This window comes from Esox lucius, chromosome 6 (assembly GCF_011004845.1).
Source record: "Esox lucius isolate fEsoLuc1 chromosome 6, fEsoLuc1.pri, whole genome shotgun sequence".
NCBI classification, from domain to species: Eukaryota; Metazoa; Chordata; class Actinopteri; order Esociformes; family Esocidae; genus Esox; species Esox lucius.
The window spans coordinates 16,776,555-16,801,017 of record NC_047574.1 but is presented as its reverse complement, the minus strand read 5'-3'; the positions used below and the strand labels follow the sequence as shown (position 1 = coordinate 16,801,017).

General features: G+C 39.2%; 1 protein-coding gene across 4 annotated transcripts in view; it reads left to right on the top strand.

Annotated features, from left to right (window-relative positions):
• Positions 1 to 961: 961 nt before the first annotated feature.
• The window catches only part of grid1a (glutamate receptor, ionotropic, delta 1a), a 270,217-nt gene continuing 246,715 nt past the window's right edge, over positions 962 to 24,463 (top strand). For all 4 annotated transcript variants that reach the window (XM_020047056.2, XM_020047057.2, XM_010869916.3 and 1 more), the window contains exons 1-2: positions 962 to 1,315; positions 5,122 to 5,277. In XM_020047056.2, the coding sequence (XP_019902615.2) occupies positions 1,237 to 1,315; positions 5,122 to 5,277 (235 nt within the window). In that variant the 5' untranslated portion in view covers positions 962 to 1,236. The remainder of the gene's footprint in view (positions 1,316 to 5,121; positions 5,278 to 24,463) is intronic.

Here is a 24,463-nt window from a genome sequence, read left to right as displayed (position 1 = left end):
CGTATTGAGGGGAGGATGGATTGGGCCATGTATCGTGAGATCTTGGCCAACAACCTCCTTCCCTCTAAGAGCATTGAAGATGGGTCGTGGCTGGATCTTCCAGCATGACAACGACCCAAAACACACAGCCAGGGCAACTAAGGAGTTGCTCCATAAGAAGCATCTCAAGGTCCTTGAGTGGCCTAGCTAGTCTCCAGACCTGAACCCAATAGAAAATCTTTGGAAGGAGCTGAAAGTCTGTATTGCCCAGGGACAGCCCCGAAACCTGAAAGATCTGGAGAAGGTCTGTATGGAGGAGTGGGCCAAAATCCCTGCTGCAGTGTGTGCAAACCTGGTCAAGAATTACAGGAAACGTATGATCTCTGTAATTGCAAACAAAGGTTTCTGTACCAAATATTAAGTTCTTCTTTTCTGATGTTTTAAAATACTTATGTCATGCAATAAAATGCAAATTAATTTCTTAAAAATCATACAATGTGATTTTCTGGTTGTTTGTTTTTGATTCCGTCACTCACAGTTGAAGATGATGATAATTACAGACTTCTACATGCTTTGTAAGTGGGAAAACCTGTTAAATCGGCAGTGTATAAAATACTTGTTCTCCCCACTGTTTATGAATGCACTTGATCAAGAAACTGTAGGCCTACACTTCAAAGTAAACTAGTTGATTTATACTCTACTGAAAGGGGCAGCAATGCAAGTGTCTTTGGAAGTGGCAGTTCCATTCAACAATAAAGAACGAAGGCATGTTCAAAATGTTGCCATTATGGCTTTGATAAGGACAATAGGTAAAAAATAGATGTTATTGGTGCCTCAACCAGCCTTTGCCTATAGCCCTCAAATCTCTAAAACCGTCACTGGCATAGTGTGTGTGTGTGCGTGCGCGCCTTGACGGGGGTGTCCCTCCCCTCCGCCTTTTTGCTGCTTGCGATGCGTTTAGACATTGTGAGCGCTGGTGAAGGTGAGAACGAGAAACGGAACGCGGTGCTTACTACTTGTCTTTGAACATTACTCCTGTCAATAGACGTTTTAAATAGTTACTTCCCTTATCTTACTTTTTCGTTAATGTTTTCAGCCCTTTGTGGCTTCTTAACGCAGTTGCAAAGTGCACCGTTTCTAAGCTCCTTAACGCGTTAGTGAATTGCACGGTTTTTGGACATTGTTTGTGGTGCCTCATTGGATTGTCGGACAGCCAGCCGAGGAAGCTTGGATGAGCTGCTTTTTTAAAAGTCGGACATGGGTTTGCCGCTGATCTGCCTTTCCCTGTGGATATTGCAATACAATTCTGTCCGACCAGATTCTATCATTCATATTGGTAAGTAAGCAAACCTTGGACAGCATATGGGGGTTTAATGAGACGTCCTATAGAAATATCTAGAATCAAGATTTTGTAACAGGGACAAATGTATGCGATACGCATAAAGACTTGAGAGTATTCCGTAATGAGGGAACGTCAGAGTGGGCTGAAAGGGTATCCTCGTAAATATTTTACGTGATAAACAATTTTCACAGCAAACTTACGATATAAACGGTAAGTTTGGATCCATTCAAACATGATTCAGTATTCACATTTCGGTTTCCATGTTGGTGTGGGAAACTGAAACATTAGGCTATCAAAAAGTGCAGATAACAAGTGAAGGGAATGAATCGATTTCGTGAATGCCAATCATTCTGCAAATACAAGATTATTTCCACATGCAGTGTTTCCTCACCACCAGCTTTGTGGAATCAATGTCCCTGTATGGTTCGCGATTTTTTAAGCTCTCCTCCACCTAAACCCTTCTATAAGCTTCAACTTTCAATGGAACGTGGTCGAAATATCAATAATAAAGGTTGCCAATAGGTTTTCAAAGTGAGAGATGCAACACTGGTGAAGCATTTGTTTATGAAGCCTTAACTTCGAGGCGGCTTTTCTGTCAACAGATGCTTTAAGTTTGACGTGCCAGAGAAGGCCTTTTGCAACACACTACCATTAATTGGGATTGCATTATGTAGATATAACTCATTATGATGCTGAGTGAGTGATTTAAATGTATGCCCGATTGTATAAACTGACATACTGACATGACCTGTTACCTATGGGGCGCTACCACCATTAATATCATCAAAAATGAACAATAACTGATTTGAAATGTATTAAATTGATCAGCACAACCTTGGCGACATCTTCAATCCTTCCACTTCGCCCTGTCGCTGACACACGAACACTGGCGCGCTCACGCAAACACAGTCATCACACACACATCACATACACATGCGTGCAAATTAGTTTTTTTTCTCTATCAAGAGTAATGGATGGGGATATTTTCAAGCCTCGGCGCTACCCGTAGCCATTGCGTTAGCGCTGTCCATATATCATCAGCTAAATAAATTCGAGTCATACCCAGTAACAAGAGTTTATCAGGCTACATTTTCTTTTGACACAGGCCACTGATTTAAAACACAAACATAGGTCGCTCTCTTTACGTATCATACCATGGGCATGTATTATTCTTTATTCTATTGTTTCCCATTTAAATCTCCAGGGAAATCCTGTGGTCCTGTAATTTTAATAAACGCTTAAAAACAAATAATACACATGATACCTTTCTACTTCTTTGTTTATGTATCACTTATGAGAATAACTGGATTTGTCTACTGGGTTACCTCGCCGTTGTTTGTGTGCTTGCGTTGTCCCTGCAAGTGCAATGGTCTCTCTCTATCTCTCTCAAATGTAGTGCTGTGGAACATGATAGAAATAAACATACTGTCATCCAGTGAATGCCTCAAATCTGCCTTCAGGTTTTCTGTACTTTATTTCCTGTGTATTTTGTAGGTTTGCTATATCACTTCACTCCATTACAATAGCGTGTACGGGATCCAGTGTAATACAGCGTGAATGGCCTCTACACATTGTCCTTGTTAGAGAACAGCCAAAAAGTTAAAACCAACATATAGCATTAGTTGTCACCCAGAGTGACAACTGTTTTCAGATTTTACTCCGTATAGAGATGATTTATCTATATGTTTTCCTTCAAAACATTCTTCTGCTTTCTGCTTCAAAAGACATAAATGTAATCCCTGTACTGGAGCTCTCCACGGTCCTGAAATATATTGTGAGGCACAAAATTGAATGGTAGTGAAGTGCTTTTGCACTCAGGTTCATAGAATGTGAAATAAATCCTATTGACAGTTTCCATAGCAATACTATACAGCCAGCACTTGTGACCATGTACTGCCACTCTCCAAAGTCCTGCAATGCATGTGAGGTGCACAAGTGAGTAATAAAGAACAAAAATTAACCAACCTAGAACCATAATGAAATAGTTGAGCCTAGCCTACTTACAGTTAGGTCCGGAAATAATTGGACACCGACACACGTTTTGTTATTTTGTCTGTTTACCAAAATATATTAAGTTTACAGTTAAAGTGCTTAAAGTGCAGTCTCTCAGCTTTCATTTGAGGGTATTCACATGCAAACTGGAGGAAGGGTTCAATATGTAGTCCCCTTTTCAAGATAGCAAAAGCAATTGAACAATTGACTCAGAAGTTTCATGGACAGATGTGGGCTATTCCTTCATTATTTCATCATCAATTAAGCAGGTAAGAGGTCTGGATTCCAGGTGTGGCATTCACATTTGAAAGCTGTTGCTGTGAACCCACAACATGCAGTCAAAGGAGCTTTCAATGCAAGTGCAACAGGCCATCCTTAGGCTGCAAAGAAAATCCATCAGTGAGATAACAGGAAAATTAGGAGTAGCCACATCAACAGTTTGATACATTCTGGTGAGCAAAAAGGCCTGGACAAAAATGTCTGGATGTCCATGGAAATCAACAGTGGTGGATGATCGTAGGATCCTTTCTATTGTAAAGAAAAACCCCTTCACAACATGCAGGCAAGTAAAGAATACTCTCCAGGAGGTAGGCATATCATTATCCAAGTCTATCATAAAGAGAAGACTTCATGAGAGCAAATACAGAGGGTTCACCATAAGGTGTAAACCATTCTTAAGCCTCAAGAATAGAAAGGCCAGATTAGACTTTTCCAGAAAAAAAACATCTAAAAATGCCAGCCCAGTTCTGGAACAGCATTCTTTGGACAGATGAAACTAAGATGAATCGAAAGAATTGTGGAAAGAAAAAGTATGGAGATGGCTTGGAACGGCTCATCATCCGAAGCATATCACATCATCTGTAAAACACTGTGGAGGCAGTTTGATGGCATGTGCATGCATGGCTTCCATTGGCACTGGGTCACTAGAGTTAACTGATGATGTGATAAAAGACCGAAGCAGCTGGATGAGTTCTAAAGTGTATAGGAATATATACACACAGATTCAACCAAATTTAGCAAAGTTGATTGGACAGCGCTTCGCTTTACAGTTGGACAATGTCCCAGAACACACTTCGAAAGCAACACAGTTTTTTAAGGCAAATAAGTGGAATATTCTGCAATGACCGAGTCACTCACCTGATCTCAACCTGATCAAACATGCATTTCACTTGCTGAAGACAAAACCAAACGCAGAAAGACCCAAGAACAAACAACAACTGAAGACAGCTGCAGTAAAGGTCTGGCAAAGCATCACAAAGGAGGAAACCCAATGTTTGGTGATGTCCATGCATTCCAGACTTCAAACAGTCATTGCCAGTAAAGGATTCTCAATGAAGTATTAAAAATGAACATTTTATTTATGATTATTTTAATTTGTCCAATTACATTTGAGCCCCTGAAATAAGGAGACTGTGTCTGAAAATTGTTGCAATTCCTAAACGTTTCATACAATATTTTTTTCCACCCCTCGAATTAAAGCTAAAAGTCTGCACTTCAATTACACCTTGGTTGTTTTATTTGAAATACAATGTGGCAGCGTACAGAGCCAAAATGATGAAAATTTTGTCAATGTACAAATATTTCTGGACCTAACTGTATGTGGTTCTTGTGTTGTTTGTAGTTTACCTGTCATAATCAATTTGTACACTAAACAGTACCAGGTTGGCTTTTGAGTCACATATAGTGTTATATATTTGGGAATTTTCAAGAAATTCCTGAAATCCTGGTTGGACCATCATTTTCCTGCCTCAACCCTCCCTGGTTTTGGTTTTCTCCAACAAGATCATTCATTTCTTTTTCTTCAACAGGTGCTATATTTGAGGAAAATGCAGTAAGGGATGATGACATTTTTCAACTTGCCATTTCTGACTTAAGTCTCAACGATGACATTCTACAAAGTGAAAAAATCACCCACTCAGTAAAACGTATCGAGGCTAACAACCCATTTCAAGCGGTACAGGAAGGTAAGTTATTTCTGGCAGAATCATTTTTTTGCATTGCATAGGAGCAGAGGTTATTGTGACACTTTTTCTGCTTTGTGGTTTGTTGTGACATTAGTGGGCATAATTTCATAAATGAGATGGTCTTTTTAACATTTGGCCTACACTTAAGTTTTCCATCTTTCCATTGGCTTGGATAGTTAGGGGTAATACAGTATAAACTGTCATCTAAATTTGTAACTAATAGCTTTAGAATATAAGCAGACAGTGTTGTTGATTGAGACTGCGTGAAATCTAACATTTGACTGCGTACAGTAACAAATCCTCTGACTAATAAGAATACAAACAACTAATAATGTCAAAACAATCCTACAATCTCAGACATGCAGAACTGGATTGTAATGCGAGCTGTACCCAACATAAGAAAAACCTAAAGAAGGATTAACTTGATTAAGTTGAAGCTTTTGTTAGCTCTGTTGTATAGGATTGTTGGTTCTATTCAGTTGGAATGAATGTTCAGCCAGGCAAGCTAAATGGCAATGGTTGAGGAACGAGCTGAATAGTGATAGATTTTCCAAGGCTATGGTGGTGCTATTGAATGAAATTTCTGTTCACTCTGTAAAAGAATGGAACACATTCTCATGAAATGAGGGCTAATAGCAATGGGCCTGCTACAGCCATTTTTACTTCTTCTCAGTTACCACTTCTTCTCAGTCCAGTGCATCTTTTCACACTGACCTTGAGCAGTTGTTCCCTCAAATAGTAGCATTGGCCTACATGATGTGTAATAGGATATTTTTCATTGTCATTCAAATTACCTTTAAATTGCACCTGATATAGTCACAGTTCCTAAGTTGACATAAATTTAAACAAGTATTTGGCAGATTGATGTATTATAGACATCTTCTGATCTTCAAAACATTTCCTTTGGAAAACCGATACTCCAAGTATCAATATAATGAAGTACACTCAAGGCTAAACAAATGTTTAGAGCAAAAAGAATTCCGCCATCAAAGCAAACTTCATGGAGTTAAATATCATGAAAAGGAGAATGGAGTGAATTCCCTATGCCAACTTAATGAAGAGGCCTCACTGAGTGGAACAGCAGTACCTAGCTTGAGCTGGCTAATATTAGCCACTTGCCATTAACTGTGATGTTTGTGTTTTTAAGGCTAACATGGCTTGCTGGATAACATATCTGTATAACATATGTTGCTAACTGGTTAGATGGTATCATGTAAGCTATTTCCAAGATGTCGGTTTACTTGTTGCCAAAAGCTAGCTGGCTGAGTTAAAACTCTTGGCTAAGCTATACAGCCCTAAAGTACAGGGTTAGATGCAGGTTAGAAAATTATCAAAATGCAAAAGTGAAGAACAAAATACTGCTGTAAATCCTTGTAAGGTGATTGTACTAAACATCAGTACAAATAAATGTTTTCTATGTTGAAAGCCAAAAACTAAAAGACCCCTGAGAAGTTTCAGAGAAAATTAAGTGAAAATTAAGCCCAGAAATAAAAGTTCTTACACTTGAAAACCCTTAATATATAATTAATTAGTTAGAGCTCATGTCCTACTGTATGTTTTGATTGTATGAGGCAATGCCAGTGTTTATGATTGAATTTGACTGCACTGGGTTGTTTGAGCAAAGTAGGATTATCTCAAAATAAAACTGTTGTCAAAGCCCAATAAAGGTGGGTTGAATTCTATTGGTTTGTTTTTACCCCTTCAAATCAGAGTTTGTCATCAAATTGCCTTGTAAACTTGTAGGAACAAACCGTTTACTGTATAGATTAAGCTATCAAAGCTAAGGGATTATTTACCATATTTAAAACAAAGTGTAAGAGATGGCAACGTATGTTCATTTTCTGGCTCAAACCAAATGAATCAGTGTGGAAGAGTTCATATGCAATATCAAATACTGTGTTTCAAGGCTAAATGATAGTTATCCTTGCAAAGAGAAAATGTTGCTTTGATGTTTTTCTTTGGATATTATCAAGTCCCTCTTTTTACACTAGCGTATCTATTTGTTTCTTCTGAATGGTTGATTGGGGGTCTTTTGGAACTAAAGGGTCTTATCAGTCAATGAGGACCTTGGATCGACAAGCCTTCCTGAGTCTGGGATGTGTGTGAGAGGAGGGTGCTCGAGTGGCAGTATGGTCGACTTGACCTTTGCTTTGCAGTTTTATTCACATTCACCCCACCGCGACTGCTGTGCAGGGGCCCCACCAGTGTACTGAGAGAGAGAAGGAGGCAGGTAGGGCTTGGCAGAAAGGTGGAGAAAACAAGGATCACAATTAGAATGAGTAGAAGAGAACAAAAAGGAGGGCTTTGGAAAGGGGTGGCAAAAAGAAAATGAGGATCAATATGAAAACTGTCAAACTGCTGGGAAATGGCTTTATTCTTTAACATTATGGCTGTCAAGTGATTAAATGTTGCTGTCAAAAACATTTGAGAGAAAAGAAAAGATAATATTTCCACACTATGAGATCAAAAGATTTTTGAGATTTAGAAAATTGTGATAATGGATAGAATAAGTTAATAGGTGAACACTCTTGGAGAAGCCCAAAGCAAGAGGACACCAGAGGTGTGCAGGACAACAGAGAGGACAAGGTGTGTGCAAATGCTTGGGAACTCTACAATGCTGCTTTGGACTACCCCTGACTTTCTTCTGCTGCCCAATCAGCTGTCAGGGCATCACGAACGTGGATGCTGAGTGGTCAGTGTTGTTCGAGGTGTACCTGGCTAAATACCATCTACAGAGACCAGATGTTGTGATGTTAACCCTAATTTGCATTACACTGAGACAGGACCTCTCTGTTGGAACCTTACCTATGCTTTGACTCTTCTCACCCTCTCGCAAATACTATGACATTTGTCTCTTCAGTATTTGGACTACGTACAGCAATTAAACTCTTAATTGTCAATAATGTACACATGGCAATTATCTAAATATGTAATGCCCTTTTTGCCCAAAAAAGGTCTGGAATTTCAGCGAGTTGTATGGAAATATCTTAATATGTGACCGAAGACCTTAAGTTAAGGCTGTACATTGTGGGGATATCCAAGTGAAAGGGAAAAAGAAGTTTACCCTGTCATTACACTGACAGCTGTTCTTTGGTGTGTGCGACTTTAGTACAGACCAGCATACTGTCTCTTAAATGTAAGTACCCCAGATCTGGTTTACCAGAACCTTAGAACCTTTCATATAATACTGTGATAGTTGCTTATCTTCCCTCTCCGGCAGAGTAGAACATCTCTGGTACTGTTCTACTACCTTTTATGGGCATACAGACTTTTATGACCCGATTATATGGAGGGTAAGTATGTGTTATTAGGCGTGGATGCCTTAGTTTCGTGAAACATTCCGTTAGCCTTGAAGCTAATGCTATGTTAGCGAAGCTATAGGTTGGATTGACAAGTCTAGTAGCCAATTAAATTGTCCCTTCTGTGGTAAGCTGATTTCCCAGGCGGGGGAGAGCCTCTTTATCGATCCTCATTGCCAAATAGGTTGAAGGTCGCATGGACAGTCAATGGAATGAGAATGTTGTGTTTTTATAACAGAAAATGTTTCTATACTAAACAAATAGCATTTAAAACATTACAGATGTACAGTAAACAGTGGAATGATATAATTTACAGATTTTAAGTAAAGGGACAGTTGGAAATGGCTCTTGACACCACATTACTATTATAACTGCTCAGATCTAGTACTTATGTACTAGATCAGTCCCCATTTTTTTTCTGACAATGTTGACATGCTTGGGTAACTACAGAATGTATGTATAGCTGGGTATATCAATATTTGAGATTTAGCCTGTCCATGAAAGAATAGAAAAAGTAAAAACGCTTTTTTTGTTGTTGTGTGTTCTAGCTTGTGCCTGAAAACCTTCTTTCTTCTACATTCTTATGAATTCCTCAATCTCCCATGTGTATTTTATACAGTATACCTTCACTGTGCATGTCCTGACAACATATGTGCACATAAATTGCAGTTATAATGGGCAAGGGTAGGATAGGCAGAATTCTCAATGTCTTAATTTACATTCAAGAGGCTTCTAGCTATGTCAATGCATTGTCTAATTTTAAATGAAAAAGTTCATATTGAAGTATTTCCAAGTTAGTTTTTTGTGCTGCTGTGCCCAGAGTCAGTAGTCTCTTAAGAACCAATGAAATTATTTAAAATGTCTTGATCTGTCACAAGCTCATTGCTGTGAGAAACAGCCCGTTGAAACAATGTTGCAATAAATCTATGCAAATTCTCTGTGAGTGAGATGAATACTTATAGAACTCTGACCTGAACCATTTCATTTCAGATTCAGTCTGTGAATTCTCCTTTGAGAAATGGTGGTAGTGGTAAACAAGATAATAGGCAGAGATTTAACTAAATCTACACTGTGGACATACCATTTTATAAAATTTGTGATGAGGATATAAGATAATGGAATATGAGCGCTGAGTGCATAATATAGTTAACAGTTTATGTACAAATTCATAGATTTACTGTTCCAGTATATGCAATGCTGTCTAGACCCAGTCAGACGAGTACAGTTTTGAGCGCAGTTATTTAGTTAACAATGATTTTGGAGGTGGCGACGTGATGAGCATAGTCTTGTTGAGCATGGCCTGTTGCTGGGAGCCACTGCACGTGGAAGGAAACTGGATAAGTGACGGGAGGTTTTGTTCGTGATTAACTGTACAACCCCTCCTTGCCCTACGCCTGCTGAAGGACAATTTTTTGGTATAGTGGGTGTCTTGGGTGCTAGTGGTCAGAAATGATCTTGCCTGCAAGCTTCCTTGCCCAGGAGTCAATGTACATCGTTGATAGAGGTCAGATGGCATCCTATGAACCGTTCTGTGCACCGTGCAGTGTTTTGCAGTTTATCTCAGCAGCAGGCAGACCCAAACCCAAAAAGAGGTGAAAATGGATTCTATAAATGCTGTGTAAAGCCGGATTTAGGGTGACTGTCTGATTGCATGTTAGTACTCATAAGACTCTTTGCATGGCTATGGCAATATGTGGCTACTTTTTAAAACAGAATAATAGTGTGGGTCGAAACATTCTTCTGTTCACTGCTAATGTGCACACACTACCTTCCTCGAAATGTTACTATTACCTATCATTTTGCTCCCAGAGAACATAGATATATAGAAGTAGATACTACTTGATAAAGCTCAATAATACATAGGATGTAGTTTAAGTGTAGTAGCCAGTACCTGCCTTGATGCACACACCTTGATGCAAAAGTTACTTGCAGCCCAACAGCCAGTGTTCATCTACATTTTCGAAGGGTAACTGTTGTAATGTTTTTATTTCCTTTGAAGGCATTTACTGTGTTCTGTAACACAGCAACTCAAGAGTGCAGAGGTAGTAAAGTTTTCCTTTTGTTGGTATCTCCAGCATAATGAAATAAGCGTTTAACAAAAGGAAGTTGAACTAAGCTTGTAGAAATGTACTGGGATGTAGCAGTTTATACAACAGTGAATATGCTGTAAGCTTAGCACTGGGGTCAGCAACCTTTATGACTGGAATGTTATATGATGTTGTGGGGCCACACAGTAAATGAAAGCCATTTTCAAATGCAATGGCAGCCTTTCATGATAGTCACCAACAATGATCACAATTAGATCAAATTACCGACAAAATCGTTAGTGAACCAGACACACTAGCTATCTGGTGAAGATGCAGGGACTATTTTATCCTGTGAACATAGGCCTACTTTAAATATGCTACAAAGGTTATGTTTGACTACTTTTTCAAATGTCTCTCCAACGAATAAAATATTGTTCTCCACAAAGATTTATTAAATACACTGAACACAATTATAAACGCAACACTTTTGTTTTTGCTCCCTTTTATCATGAGCTGAACACAAAGGTCTAAGACTTTCTCTATGTACACAAAAGGCCTATTTCTCTCAAATATTGTTCACAAATCTGTCTAAATCTGTGTTAATGAGCACTTCTTTGCCGAGATAATCCATCCACCTCACATGTGTGGCATATCAAGTTGCTGATTAGAAATGATTTGATTGGGCTGGCCACAATAAAAGGCCACTCTAAAATGTGCAGTTTCACTGTATTGTGGGGGTCCGGGGGGCGGGTCCGAAAACCAGTCAGTATCTGGTGTGACCAGCATTTGCCTCACGCAGTGCAACATATCTCCTTCGCATAGAGTTGATCAGGTTGTTGATTGTGGCCTGTGGAATGTTGGTCCAGTCCTCTTCAATGGCTGTGTAGAGTTGGATATTGGCAGGACCTGGAACACGCTGTCGTATACAATGATCCAGAGCATCCCAAACATGCTTTTATATATTACTGTATTTCACAATCCCTTAAAAGTGTGGAGTATGGTGTGTAGATTAGTGAAAAAATCTGTTTCATTTAAATGTACACAAAAAGTGAACAAATTGAAAGGGAGTATAGACTTCAAGTAGGCATTGTATATGACCCCACCAGACCCAAAACCTGACTGAAGATGCATTACTTTTGCATGACCTTTGACTTTTAGGCTGTCGTTAATCACTCTAAGTTTAGGGGCATTTTTCCCTCAGGATTAAAATCTGTCTTGCTGAAAAAAGTAGCATAAAATAAAACCTTGATTGATAGACTGGATTTCAATAGAAAAAAAGTTAAATGAGTCACATCCTAAAACTAACATGGCAGTACAACAATATGTGACACCAGTTGACAAAGCATTAATCTTTCATGCATAAAAATTGTTTTGTTCATGCTTAATGTAAGTGCCTTCTGTTTGGCATAGTGTCAAGTGTTATGATGAATGTTGTGTGGGCACTATTGACCAAGAAGGCGTTTTCTCAGCTAATTAACCAGACCATGTTTATGCTCCCTGCTCTTGGCTTAAACACGAATATTGATCCCATTGGGAGATAGAGGGCTTGCTGGGTTTGATTTGCATGCTGTCTTGAACAGATAGCACAGCAGGTGAGATGCTGTGTCTCAAAGAGATAGCACAGCAATTGAGAGTAGAAGTTAAAGGCCTGCCCTGGGATATCTCTTCAAAGATCTGTTTGTCTCAACTGGGATTAGGTTACCACAATATTTCTATTTGTCCATGAGTGTATGTGTCCCTGTATGCATATGCATTTGTGTACACTACCTAGTGTGTTAGTGTGGTTCTTAGTGTTTCAGAAGGGGGCAAAGCCAGTCATCAAATGGCATCGGCAGTTCAGCAGCCCTTGAACCCAATTAACATCCTCCAATCCTAGATGGACCCCATGTCAAAGGCTGATGCCAATCACACACACCCCAGAAACACACAAACCATTTGGGCAAAAAGAAATGCTAGACAGCACTGCATCTCAGGGAGTTAGCTTGTTTTTAGCTCTATAAAACACACTGCACCTTATCACCAAGTTTGATGCCTAATGCATGGAGGAGTCGGCTCAAGGGACATTGCAGTCTCTTACCAGAGTCGTTCATTTGTTTTAACGCCAATAGCGGTTCTTATCTCCCTGTACACTGTGACAGTCATCTCCGCCCTTAAGGTTTGTCTTTTACTTTCTCCATACTTCAAAGGCAGCATTTGCTGAGTTTCTCCAGAGCTATTCAAAACAACTCATATCTAGTGTTAGCAGGACAGCCTTGATTCCTCATGAAAGTTCACTAAAATATTGACCATGAGGAAGGATTTTCACAGAACCAAGTCTGTACTAATGGTTCATTGGAGGGACGATTGTTGACTTACAGAATATTGTGTTTCTATGTCAAAGCATCATTCAGAAACTATATATCAAAGTTTCACGTTATGCATATTTCTGCTTTTTAGCCCAAAAACCTGTGTTTAAATACATTTGTGGATATTTATTTTATTTATTACCCATATATTATCATGTAAGTTTGCTGAGATCAAGTTCTCATTTACAACAATGACCTGGAGAGCAGTTAGGGTTAACAGCCATTCTCATGGACAGGTTTTTTCCTTTGGGTATTCAATCTAGCTAAATCTAGGTACTTGTTTATATTGATTTCCACAACAGCTTTTGCTGCGTTTGAGTACTAGAATAAATATGCCTAAATTATCAACCAATTACTTTTGGTGTATCTGATTGTTTACTTGTAAATTCAATTTTAAAGTATTCTGGAGCACTATTTGCAAACCCTATTGTTATTTTAGGTATTCTTTAAAAATGTTTCAAAGTTTCAAAGTTTTTTTGAAAATGGGCTGTTGTCCTTCAGGTTCCAGCATTAAGGAGGTTAGGATGGAGAACAGCTTTGACCGGGCTGAGTGGGACCTGGATTCTGCATTGGTGGGGCAGCCGAGAGACAAGAGGTGGCAGAACAAAGAGCCCATGCACAGATGTAGGGTTTAAAACTAGGCCAAATACAGGAAGGGGCAGTTGCCTTTGCTGCTCAATTGGTCTGCCATTGCAACCAAATTGACCTGTCAACCATCAGCTAGTAGCAATTTATGTGCAGTCAGCAGTTCAAGTAGGCTATTGGAAAGATAATACTTGACGCAGATGGTCCTAACTAGCTAAATATATTAGTAGACAAACATGTGAGAAAAAGCTATAAAAGTAAATTGAAATAGACCCAGAAAGTAAACAATTTCATTTTGGATAAAACTAGATAAGACAAAATCATCTGAGACTTCTAAAGATTATAGAGCAATGCCTTTTGGAGGAATTAAACACTTTTCAGTGTTTTTTTGATTTAATGAAAAGCATTAGCTCACTTTTGAGGCATTGTCATTGTAATGTTCTAGAGCTGTCGGCCATGTTAAATTGAATCACCAAGCTGAATAGGTGAAAAATCTGTTACTCAGGTGGTTAATCCTATTTATTTGATGGTCACCATCAATTGTGGTTGTGGGTGTCTCAAGTAGAGTGATGTGCACAAAAACACATTTCCAAAACATGTGTGATATAGGACAAATACATGTTCCCATGTTGTTGTTGTTGTTGTTGTTATTATTATTAAAATTAATACAAGTTATTCACAAATCTCCTTTATTCCTGGCAGCTGTTCTCTAGTATGGCCTAAAAGAATATTGATACAAATCAGGAAGATGGCATGCCATTGGCTACTTCCCTATTGGTGTAGGCTCCTGGTAGAAAAAGTACACACGCTTGGAGATACTAATTGTGTTGATTCAAACAAGATTAAATTCAATGTTTCCACAGGGGAAGGCAGCATTTGCAGTTCAGGTGGAAAAACACTGCTTATCTCAAGACACATCTGAAAACACTTCATCCCTATTTATACTAAGAGATTGATTATGCTATGGTTAGTTTCCGGCAACCTATCAAAACATAACTTCAGAAAAAATGTATTTCTACATTGTGATTGACATGTATGGACTGGTCTGAAGCCGATAAAGAAACGATATTAACAAGAGCACCACAATACCTAATCCAGATGTGCTCTACTGAGGTTTGTTGGTGTATTGTGTTTCAAACTATATTATACTCAGGTTGGTTACGATTCAGACCTACTCCAACAGCTTTATTAATTCTCTTAGAAGAGGGGCTCCCACAAAAATATTATTGTACTGCATTTCATGACATGCTGTACAGTAGTTATTTCGTTAGTATGTGCCCAACATACCAACACAAACATTTTATGATACTTATTTTTGTCAAACTCGGGAGGGTAGTGATACAAAAAGAGTTGACGTTATATTGCGATACAAAATGTTTGATAAAATTACTTGATTCTCTCAGGGGACACTATTTAAATGTCAAAGGAACCCACACTGTACTAACCTCTCTGATGGTTTCCTCTCTCTCTCTGTATCTCTTGAATGTGGACGTGTTGCACCAACTGGCAAACATAAGACATTATTCTTCCGGATGGATACAATTTTTTACTGAGTAACAATGGTATTATCGTAAATGCTTTTTTTTACTTTACAACACTGTACTTTGTTACTTTACAAAACAGAGACATGTCATTATTAGGGCTTTCATGGCTAATGAAAAAGTCTGGGTTTAAACCTGAACGTACACTTTAGCTCACAACATCAAGCCAGCTACAAACTGTAATCTCTGCTCATATACCCGCATCTCAATATACTATTTTTGGTCTGAAAATGTGGACATCACCCATAATCTGTCTACTGTATATTATTTTATCACTGTTTTTATAGCACTGCTTTTATCGCTATCTTGTGTTGTCTTATATGCTTGTATGTCAACTTTGTATGAATAAGCGTATTCCGTCTGTGCATGGTGTGTACCACAAGCTGCCCTGTTACACCAACTACGGTTCTGAGTATGTGTAAATGTATAGAGGTGATTTAAGAAGAGTCTGGAGAGTCTTGGTCGGTGCATGAGCTCCTCTCATATGGTTTCAAGTTTTAATTGAAGGGCTTGGTATTCGAAAGGCTGATCCTACAATACTCTAGTGTTTTGCAAAATTAATAGATACACAGCTTTGATAAATAGATGAATAATGAAAAAGATGACAGAATTGTAATACATGGGGTTGGATCAGAGGGGATAAATCTGTCATTTCCATCTTCTAAGATCCTTCATAAGTTCAAAGCATTGGGTAAATTAGCCTAATCCTCCCGTTGTGTGTGCGTACGTGTGTGTGCGTGCTTTTGACAGCTGTACTAGAATCCCACCTTGCTAGGTGGCTAAATATGTGGTCACAGCAAGGTGCCATCCCAATTTTCCAGTCATCCATTTATTGAGAATCGGTGACACAGACACAAAGTAAACATTCTGAATGGAGAGGTTGCTTGGTGGCTCATTTATGCCAGTATGTGGAACCATGGCACCATCACTGCCAGATTGACTGACGTTTATTCACCTCTCCACTTTTAGTATTTCTCAGCATATTTCTTGAGAAAACCAAACTACTTAAGCACATAACGCATAAGCCAGCAAATTGTGAAGTGTCAATGAGCAACATGCCCGCTGCTTCATGAACTATAAAGTAGAAGAAATAATTGCATGTATGAGGTATGGTCTCTTTGCATGACAATTCTAAATAGTTTGACAGAAAGTGCTTTTGAGTTTTCTACATGGTAATGGTAAGAGCATTTAATACAGCTCTTTCCCACCAAGAAATAGTGCCACCTTTTAACATGATGGTTTACATCAACCCATAAAATTGTGTCGTAGGCTTGTGGCTACAAGGAATGCAGTGGACTAAATTGTTACAGTGTTATTACTGTGAGATGGCCTCTATAAGCCATTGAACCTGTGACCTCATCACAAAGATGCTGTGCTGGTAAGTGATCTGAAATGTAGAGAGAATTGAAGGGTTGAAAAGTTGAAAGGCAGAGTCGGTGGCACTGGAAACCTGAAGTGTTTCTTCCTAGGTATTGCGTGCTTGAGGAATTATTGATTAGCAATGAGAAAACAGTAGAGGAAGAAAACCAAGCCAAAATGTTGGATTGCTGCTGCTAGTGTATATATAGAAATGAAAGTACTGTACATAAAATATATACTTATGTTAAGCCTAACCATCCTAACCTTTTCAGACAAATATCTATTTAATACTGGTCAAAAGTGGGAATCTAACCAGGAATGCTGATGTAGTGACCTCATTGGTGGCATTGAAAACCATCCACTTCTGTATACTGAACACCTTGTCTGTCTTTGCTTGCGTTGTGTTGTCAGGCCTCGGCGATGCTGAACACCGGTGAGCACGTGCCTCATTTTGCGCAGAGGGGGGGAACTCTCATCTCAGTGTATTCATGTTATCGATCCGGCTTGTATCTTTTCAAGCAACCTCTTGGTGAATGGCCGTGAAGAGAATAAATTGTACATGGTGACATCAATCAGCTTGTTAAAGTACGGTTCCGCCAGCCACGGTATCACCAGGTTTTCTGACACTCGCTCGCCTGTTGTCTGAGAGACGTCCTCAGTGCTCATCCTAGTTTTTGTCATTTTAAACGATGCACTCTCTCGCCTACAGTACCACTGCCTTATTTTCTTTAGATTTTATGTAGGGGCCATTTTGAGGTTCTAACGTCATATGGCTTCTCATTCTGTAATTACAGTATGTTTCTTTTGCTTCCCTCGTGCACATGAATGTACCCGTTCTCCTCTGTCAATGAATATAGTTTATTTTATCCCTTGTTATGTGTGAAATTAGTTTCTGTATTTTAAGATGATTTTTTTAAGGCATCTGGATGATTATGAACTAGGCCGAGCACCAACTGTCGGAATCCTGAACAGCGAAGTATGCCATATAGCCTTCTGTCAGTGAAGCTGTTGAAAAACCTTAACAAAATAACTGTGGTCTCTGGTTTCAGTCAATGCAGCAATTGATCCATGTACAATGGCTTTGATACTAGCTAAGTGTATGGCCTCTCGCTGGAAAATTGGATTTAGCTTTGGGATGACAGTCACCACATCAGACAGTGTGTGGATAACCACAGTTAAGTTGTAGGTCTGCATTTCTTTGAGAATGCCTTGTTGCAGTGCTGCTTCAGGCTGATCATATTATTGCCCTCTAGGGCTTCATTGAGATAACTTAGGTTGTTTGGTGGCAGAGTGTTTATAATAAGTATGGATTGTGTTCACAGTGTTTTTGTAAGTGTTTTTGTAAGTAGATCTTATTGACTGCTTTGGCTTCATCAACTGCAACTAATGTGGACTCTGTCTGTTTTCAGACATATTAATTCCCTAATTCTGTCATGAAAGCACTGTTGTGCCCGAGTGCACACTCTAGTTTTGCCTCTCTCTTCGTGCTTCATATTAAATAGGAGTTTACTATCCACAGTGATTCATCAGTGGTGATCTCTACAAATACATGTGCCTGCATTTTCTAGATATATCAGTCGCTAAGCCATTGTGTGAATCAATTGCTTAATCTGTGGTGAAGTTGGGGGTCTTGACAGATTGCACCCCACAAATTGGTGGCAAAGGTATCTTATGTCAAAGACCACTTTCATCTGCAAAACTAGCCCATTCTTAGCAACTAAGACCACTCACCCTCATAGCCCTTTTCTGTGTTAGTTTTTGCAGATTCGATGTGGTATGCGAATTTAATTAATACGTCTTTGAAAATAGACTACAGATTTATGAATATATGTGTATTGAGGTACCACTTAAAAATAGTCAACAATAAGCTATTATTTAGCCACTCTGAATGAAACTAAGCATACAAAGAATTATTCACTAAAGGTTTTAAATCATGCATCAGACTTGTCATTTTATATGTTGGATGAAGTAATGATTTTAATAATATGACTAATACAGGTGAAAGGATTACATTTATTTAGATGTTAATTCAAGTTCAACTTCAAGTTTGAGAAGTGTGACCACATTGGGCTCCCTGGGAGCAATTAGTGAAACCGTCCTGCTCAAGAAGAGAATGAATGATTTTTTACCTGGCCAGTTTTCGGGTTCCATCTCGATTTTGATTACTGGTCAGATGCACTAACCCAGGCAGGCTCAGATTTGTGTATTGTGTAGCCAGCCAGACAGGCATGCAGTGATATTGGTTCCTATAAAATATTTGCTTTTGTGAAGATATTTGCGCACAAGCCCTTTCATGACAGTGTTACTTGGGAAGACAAAGCGTCAGCAGGAATAGTTGTGGAATATTAATCAAAGACTGCCGATAAAGAAGCCATGTACCAAGCAAAATAATTAGCTGATTTCTTTTTTTTCTTATTTGACAATATCTGTTGTGTAATCAGCAATACTTTCTAGAGTGTCTAAACTCTCTGGTATATTTTTTGTGTTGTCTAACTACGTAGATGGTTTTGGATTTTGACAGTTAGGTATAATGGAAAAATAATAGGGAACCCATTTAAATCAAGGGAAGAATACATTTGGTTATTTACTGGAAATAGGCAGCACAGTTGACTTCGGTGAGCGTTCCATTTATTTTCCCATCTTATAAATGGCTGCTCATCAATATATATAATATAGGATTGTCTACATAGAACAATTTATTTAAATTCTATGACCCAGAGACCACACTTTCATGACAACCCCCATACCCAGTGATCAATCACACATTCAAGCTTATTCATAATAAAACAAACATTCATTCAATAATAATACAATCAGAATACTAAATTGGCGTGCACATGTTGCATCAAACTGTAGGTGTTTTTTTGTTGCCGGATCTATAGTCTGATTTTTACCCGCTTTTGCTCGCATATGTGCACATCTGCAAGGCTCTAGAGGGCTGCAACATTATTAAGATAATTATCTTTCTGTTTTTTTGCCTAGGCTATTTGATCAGAGCAGGCTGATTACAACCAGGATGTGTTTATAAGATTCGACACCTGGTCAGATGAATGAGAATTAGAACACTGACAAGTTGAACAATGACTATTTTGAGATGGTAAAATAGTGGTTTATTTTGTGCAATTTCCAATGCCAGTATTGGATTGGTGCCTCCCATCATGATATCATAACCGTAGATTGGCTACCGGTGAATTACAAGGGTAGAATTAGATATTTTGTGAAAGTCTTTCTTTTATATCCATTCAGAGATTGACCCTGACTCCGTTTTCTTTCTTGACTGACATAGAGGCATATGGAAAGACACAGCCAAAGTAAGCAGAACTTTGGGTAGGCAAAGAAACACACAGGGAGAGACAGTGTAATAGACAGAAAGTGAGTTGATAAAGGAGAGAAAGAGAATATGCTGCCAAGGAAGAGACAGTGTTAGAAATGTAGCCAAGACATTTCAGTCATGCTCAGACTGACTTAGGTTGGTGGAAACTGGTCCAAGGACTGTGTCTAGTGGGAACGGCTTCTATGTGTTAAGCAAGCAAGTTTATTTATATAGCACAATTCTTACATTGAAGCAATTCAATGTGCTTTACAAAGAAAAAGAAAAATATAAAAATGCAATTGCATAAAACCAAATACTCAAATGAAAACATCAAAACAAATGAAAACATAATAATAAATCATAATAAAAAATACAATAAGTAAACATATATATGGGATAAAAACATAGGAAGCTATAAGGCTAAACAGTGTGGTTAAGTTTAAGTGCTCAGTCATAGGCACGTAAAAAGTTTTTTTTAACCTGGATTTAAAAATTTATACGTTTGGGGCACGTCTAAGATCTTATGCTAGTTTATTCCAGTTGTGTACAGCATAAGTGCTAAATGCAGCTTCTCCATGTTTAGTTTGGAGCTGGGCTGTTCATGGATCTACGAGCCCTGCTCGGTTTATATTCTTCAAACATATCAGAAATGTATTCGGGTCCTAAACCATTCAGATATTTATAAACTAAAAGCACCACTTTTCTGTAACTGACTGGAAGCCAGTGCAAAGATTTAAGAACTGGAGTGATGTGCTCTGTTCTCTTGGTCCTGGTTAACATTCTTGCAGCAGCATTCTGAATGAGCTGCAGCTGTTTTACAGTCTTTTTTGGGAGTCTAGGTAAGAGGCCATTACAGTAGTCAACCCTACTAGAGATAAAACCATGGATGAGCTTCTATTGGTCTTTTTGGGACACCAAACCTTTGATTCTGGCTGTATTTTTTAGATAATAGAATGCGGTTTTGGTGACCACTTTGATATGACTGTTAAATGTGAGGTCTATCAGAACACCAAGATTACGCACTTGATCCCTGGTTTTAAGGGCCCGAGAATCCAGCTCTTTACTAATACTTGTTATTTTATTTTTGTTGCCAAACACAATATTCTCAGTTTCATCTTGGTTTAATTGTAGACAATTTTGGTTCATCCAGGTATTTATGTGCTCTATACAGTGACACAGAGAGTCTATTGAGCTATTGTCTTACGGTTCGAGACCCATATATATTTTAGTATCATTGGCATAGCTGTGGTAGTTAATGTTGTTGTTTTGGAGAATTTGGCCCAGAGGTAGCATATAAAGATTGAACAGAAGCGGTCCGAGAACTGATCCCTGTGGAACTCCGCATGTCATAGCCACCCTATCAGATTCATGATTACCAATGGTGACAAAGTAACTTCGGCCATCTAGATAAGATCTGAACCAATCAAGGACTGTCCCGAAGAGTCCTACCCAATTTTCCAGCCTATCTATAAGTGTTTTATGATCTATAGTGTCAAATGCTGCACTGAGATAATAGATAATAGAACCAGAACTGTTATTTTATCAGAATCAGTATATCATTTAAAACTTTAATCAGGGCCGTTTCAGTACTGTGGTGAGGTCGGAAACCTGACTGAAATTTGTCTAAGAGACCGCTTGAGGTCACAAAATTGCTGATTTCATTGAAGACAACCTTCTAAATGATCTTGGCTATAAAAGGGAGATTTGATACAGGTCTATAGTTGTTCATTATACAGTATCTCACAAAAGTGAGTACACCCCTCACATTTTTGCCAATATTTGATTATATCTTTTCATGTGACAACAATGAAGAAATTGCACTTTGCTACAATGTTATACTATTGTTGTACTATTTTCTATTGACTACAGGGTTTATCATTGCATTCTGTTTTTATTAACATTTTATGCAGTGTCCAAAATGTTCTTATCTCCAAGATGGAATGAAAATTCCTACAGGGGTTTCAGGAGAGGAGATTGAGAAAGGAACAAGCAGTTGGCAAAATGGGTATATTAAAATTTTTGGACATGCCCATAGATAAATCTTAAAATGAGTGTCTCTTGTAATATATATTGTGATTCCAATTAGTAGAAAAAAGCATGTAGCACTTACAAAGCATGTAGAAGTATGTAGGTACTCTTCAACTGTGAGTGACGGAATCTAAAACTAAAATCCAGAAAATCACATTTTTAAGTTATTAATTAGCATTTTATTGCCTGACATAAGTATTTGATACATCAGAAAAGCAGAACTTAATATTTGGTATAGAAACCTTTGTTTGCAATTACAGAGATCATACGTTTCCTGTAATTCTTGACCAGGTTTGCACACACTGCAGCAGGGATTTTGGCCCACTCCTCCATACAGACCTTCTCCAGATCCTTCAGGTTTCAGGGCTGTCGTTGGGCAATACAGACTTTTAGCTCCCTGCAAAGATTTTCTATTGGGTTCAGGTCTGGAGACTGGCTAGGCCACTCCAGGACCTTGAGATGCTTTTTACAGAGCCACTCCTTAGTTGCCCTGGCTGTGTGCTTCGGGTCGTTGTCATGCTGGAAGACCCAGCCACGACCCATCTTCAATGCTCTTACTGAGGGAAGGAGGTTGTTGGCCAAGATCTTGCGATACATGGCCCCATCCATCCTCCCCTCAATACGGTGCAGTCGTCCTGTCCCCTTTGCAGAAAAGCATCCCCAAAGAATGATGTTTCCACCTCCATGCTTCAGGGTTGGGATTGTGTTCTTGGGGTTGTACTCATCCTTCTTCTTCCTCCAAACACAGCGAGTGGAGTTTAGACCAAAATGCTCTATTTTTGTCTCATCAGACCACATGACCTTCTTCCATTCCTCCTCTGGATCATCCAGATGGTCATTGGCAAACTTCAGACGGGCCTGGACATGCGCTGGCTTGAGCAGGGGGACCTTGCGTGCGCTGCAGGATTTTAATCCATGACGGCGTAGTGTGTTACTAATGATTTTCTTTGAGACTGTGGTCCCAGCTCTCTTCAGGTCATTGACCAGGTCCTGCCGTGTAGTTCTGGGCTGAACTTCCTCATGATCATTGATGCCCCACGAGGTGAGATCTTGCATGGAGCCCCAGACCGAGGGAGATTGACCGCAATCTTGAACTTCTTCCATTTTCTAATAATTGCGCCAACAGTTGTTGCCTTCTCACCAAGCTACTTGCCTGTTGTCCTGTAACCCATCCCAGCCTTGTGCAGGTCTGCATTTTTATCCCTGATGTCCTTACACAGCTCTCTGGTCTTGGCCATTGTGGAGAGGTTGGAGTGTGTTTGATTGAGTGTGTGGACAGGTGTCTTTTATACAGGTAACGAGTTCAAACAGGTGCAGATAATACAGGTAATGAGTGGAGAACAGGAGGGCTTCTTAAAAAAAAAAAACTGGTCTGTGAGAGCCAGAATTCTTACTGGTTGGTAGGTGATCAAATACTTATGTCATGCAATAAAATACAAATTAATTATTTAAAAATCAAATATTGTGATTTTCTGGATTTTTGTTCATTCCGTCTCTCACAGTTGAAGTGTATCTATGATAAAAATTACAGACCTCTACATGCTTTGTAGGTACCGAAACCTACACAATCGGCAGTGTATCAAATACTTGTTATACCCACTGTATATTTATTTACACTGATGAACCAAAACACAATGACTCCTCACAGGTGAAGCGAATAATGTTGATCATCTCCTAACATGGGCACATGTCAATGTCTGGGTGGGTTAAGTAGTGGACAGTCAATTTTGTAGTCAAAGTATTGGATGCCGGAGGAATGGGCAGGAATAAAGACCTGGTCAAGGGCTAAATTGTTATGGCCACATGTTTGGGTCAGAGCTTCTCCGGCAAGGCTTGTGGGGTGCTTGTGGTTCAGCGGTGGTGAGCGCCTACCATCAGTGGTCCGAGGAGGGACAAACCCTTGGTCTGGGCATTCACGTGGATGTCAGTGTGACACGTGCAACCTACCTAAATGTTGTTGCAGATTTTCATGGCAATAGCTTTCTCTGATGGCAGTGGCCTCCTACAGCAGGGTAATGCGCCCTGTAACACTACTGTACACACTTTGTTTAGGAATGGTTTGAGGAACATGATGAAGAGTTCAAGGTGTTGCCATGGCCTCCAAATTCCCCAGATCTCAGACCGATTGAGCGGCTGTGGGATGTGCTGGACCAACAAGTCTGATCCACGGCGGCTCCATCTCGCAACTTACAGGACTTGAAGGATCTGCTGCTAATGTCTTGGTGCCAGATACCACAGGACACCTTCAGGGGTCTTGTAGAGTCCATGCCTCCATGGGGTGAAGCTGTTGTGGCAGAATGTGAAGGACCATCAGCATATTAGGCAGGTGGTCATAATGTTTTGGCTCATCAATGTATATGTATACTCCCATGACCAACATATAAAAAAAAAAAAGGTATGGTATTCTTTTCTGCTCATACATAATTTTGATGCCAAACTGACTACTGGGGGTTCTTTGCCAAAGAGCTCTTGGTACCGATCCAAGTGCCAGTGCTGTTTTGCAAACTACATGTGATTACATTTGTTGAATGAAACAAAAATAGAGCTCCTTGGAGATGCACACCAGTAGTCATTCACTGAAAGAGTAAAAGGGTGCGCGCACACACACGCACACACATACACTCAAATTCAAGGCACATTAAATGTATCCATTGGCATTGAATACACACTAGTGAATCAGACGCTCAAT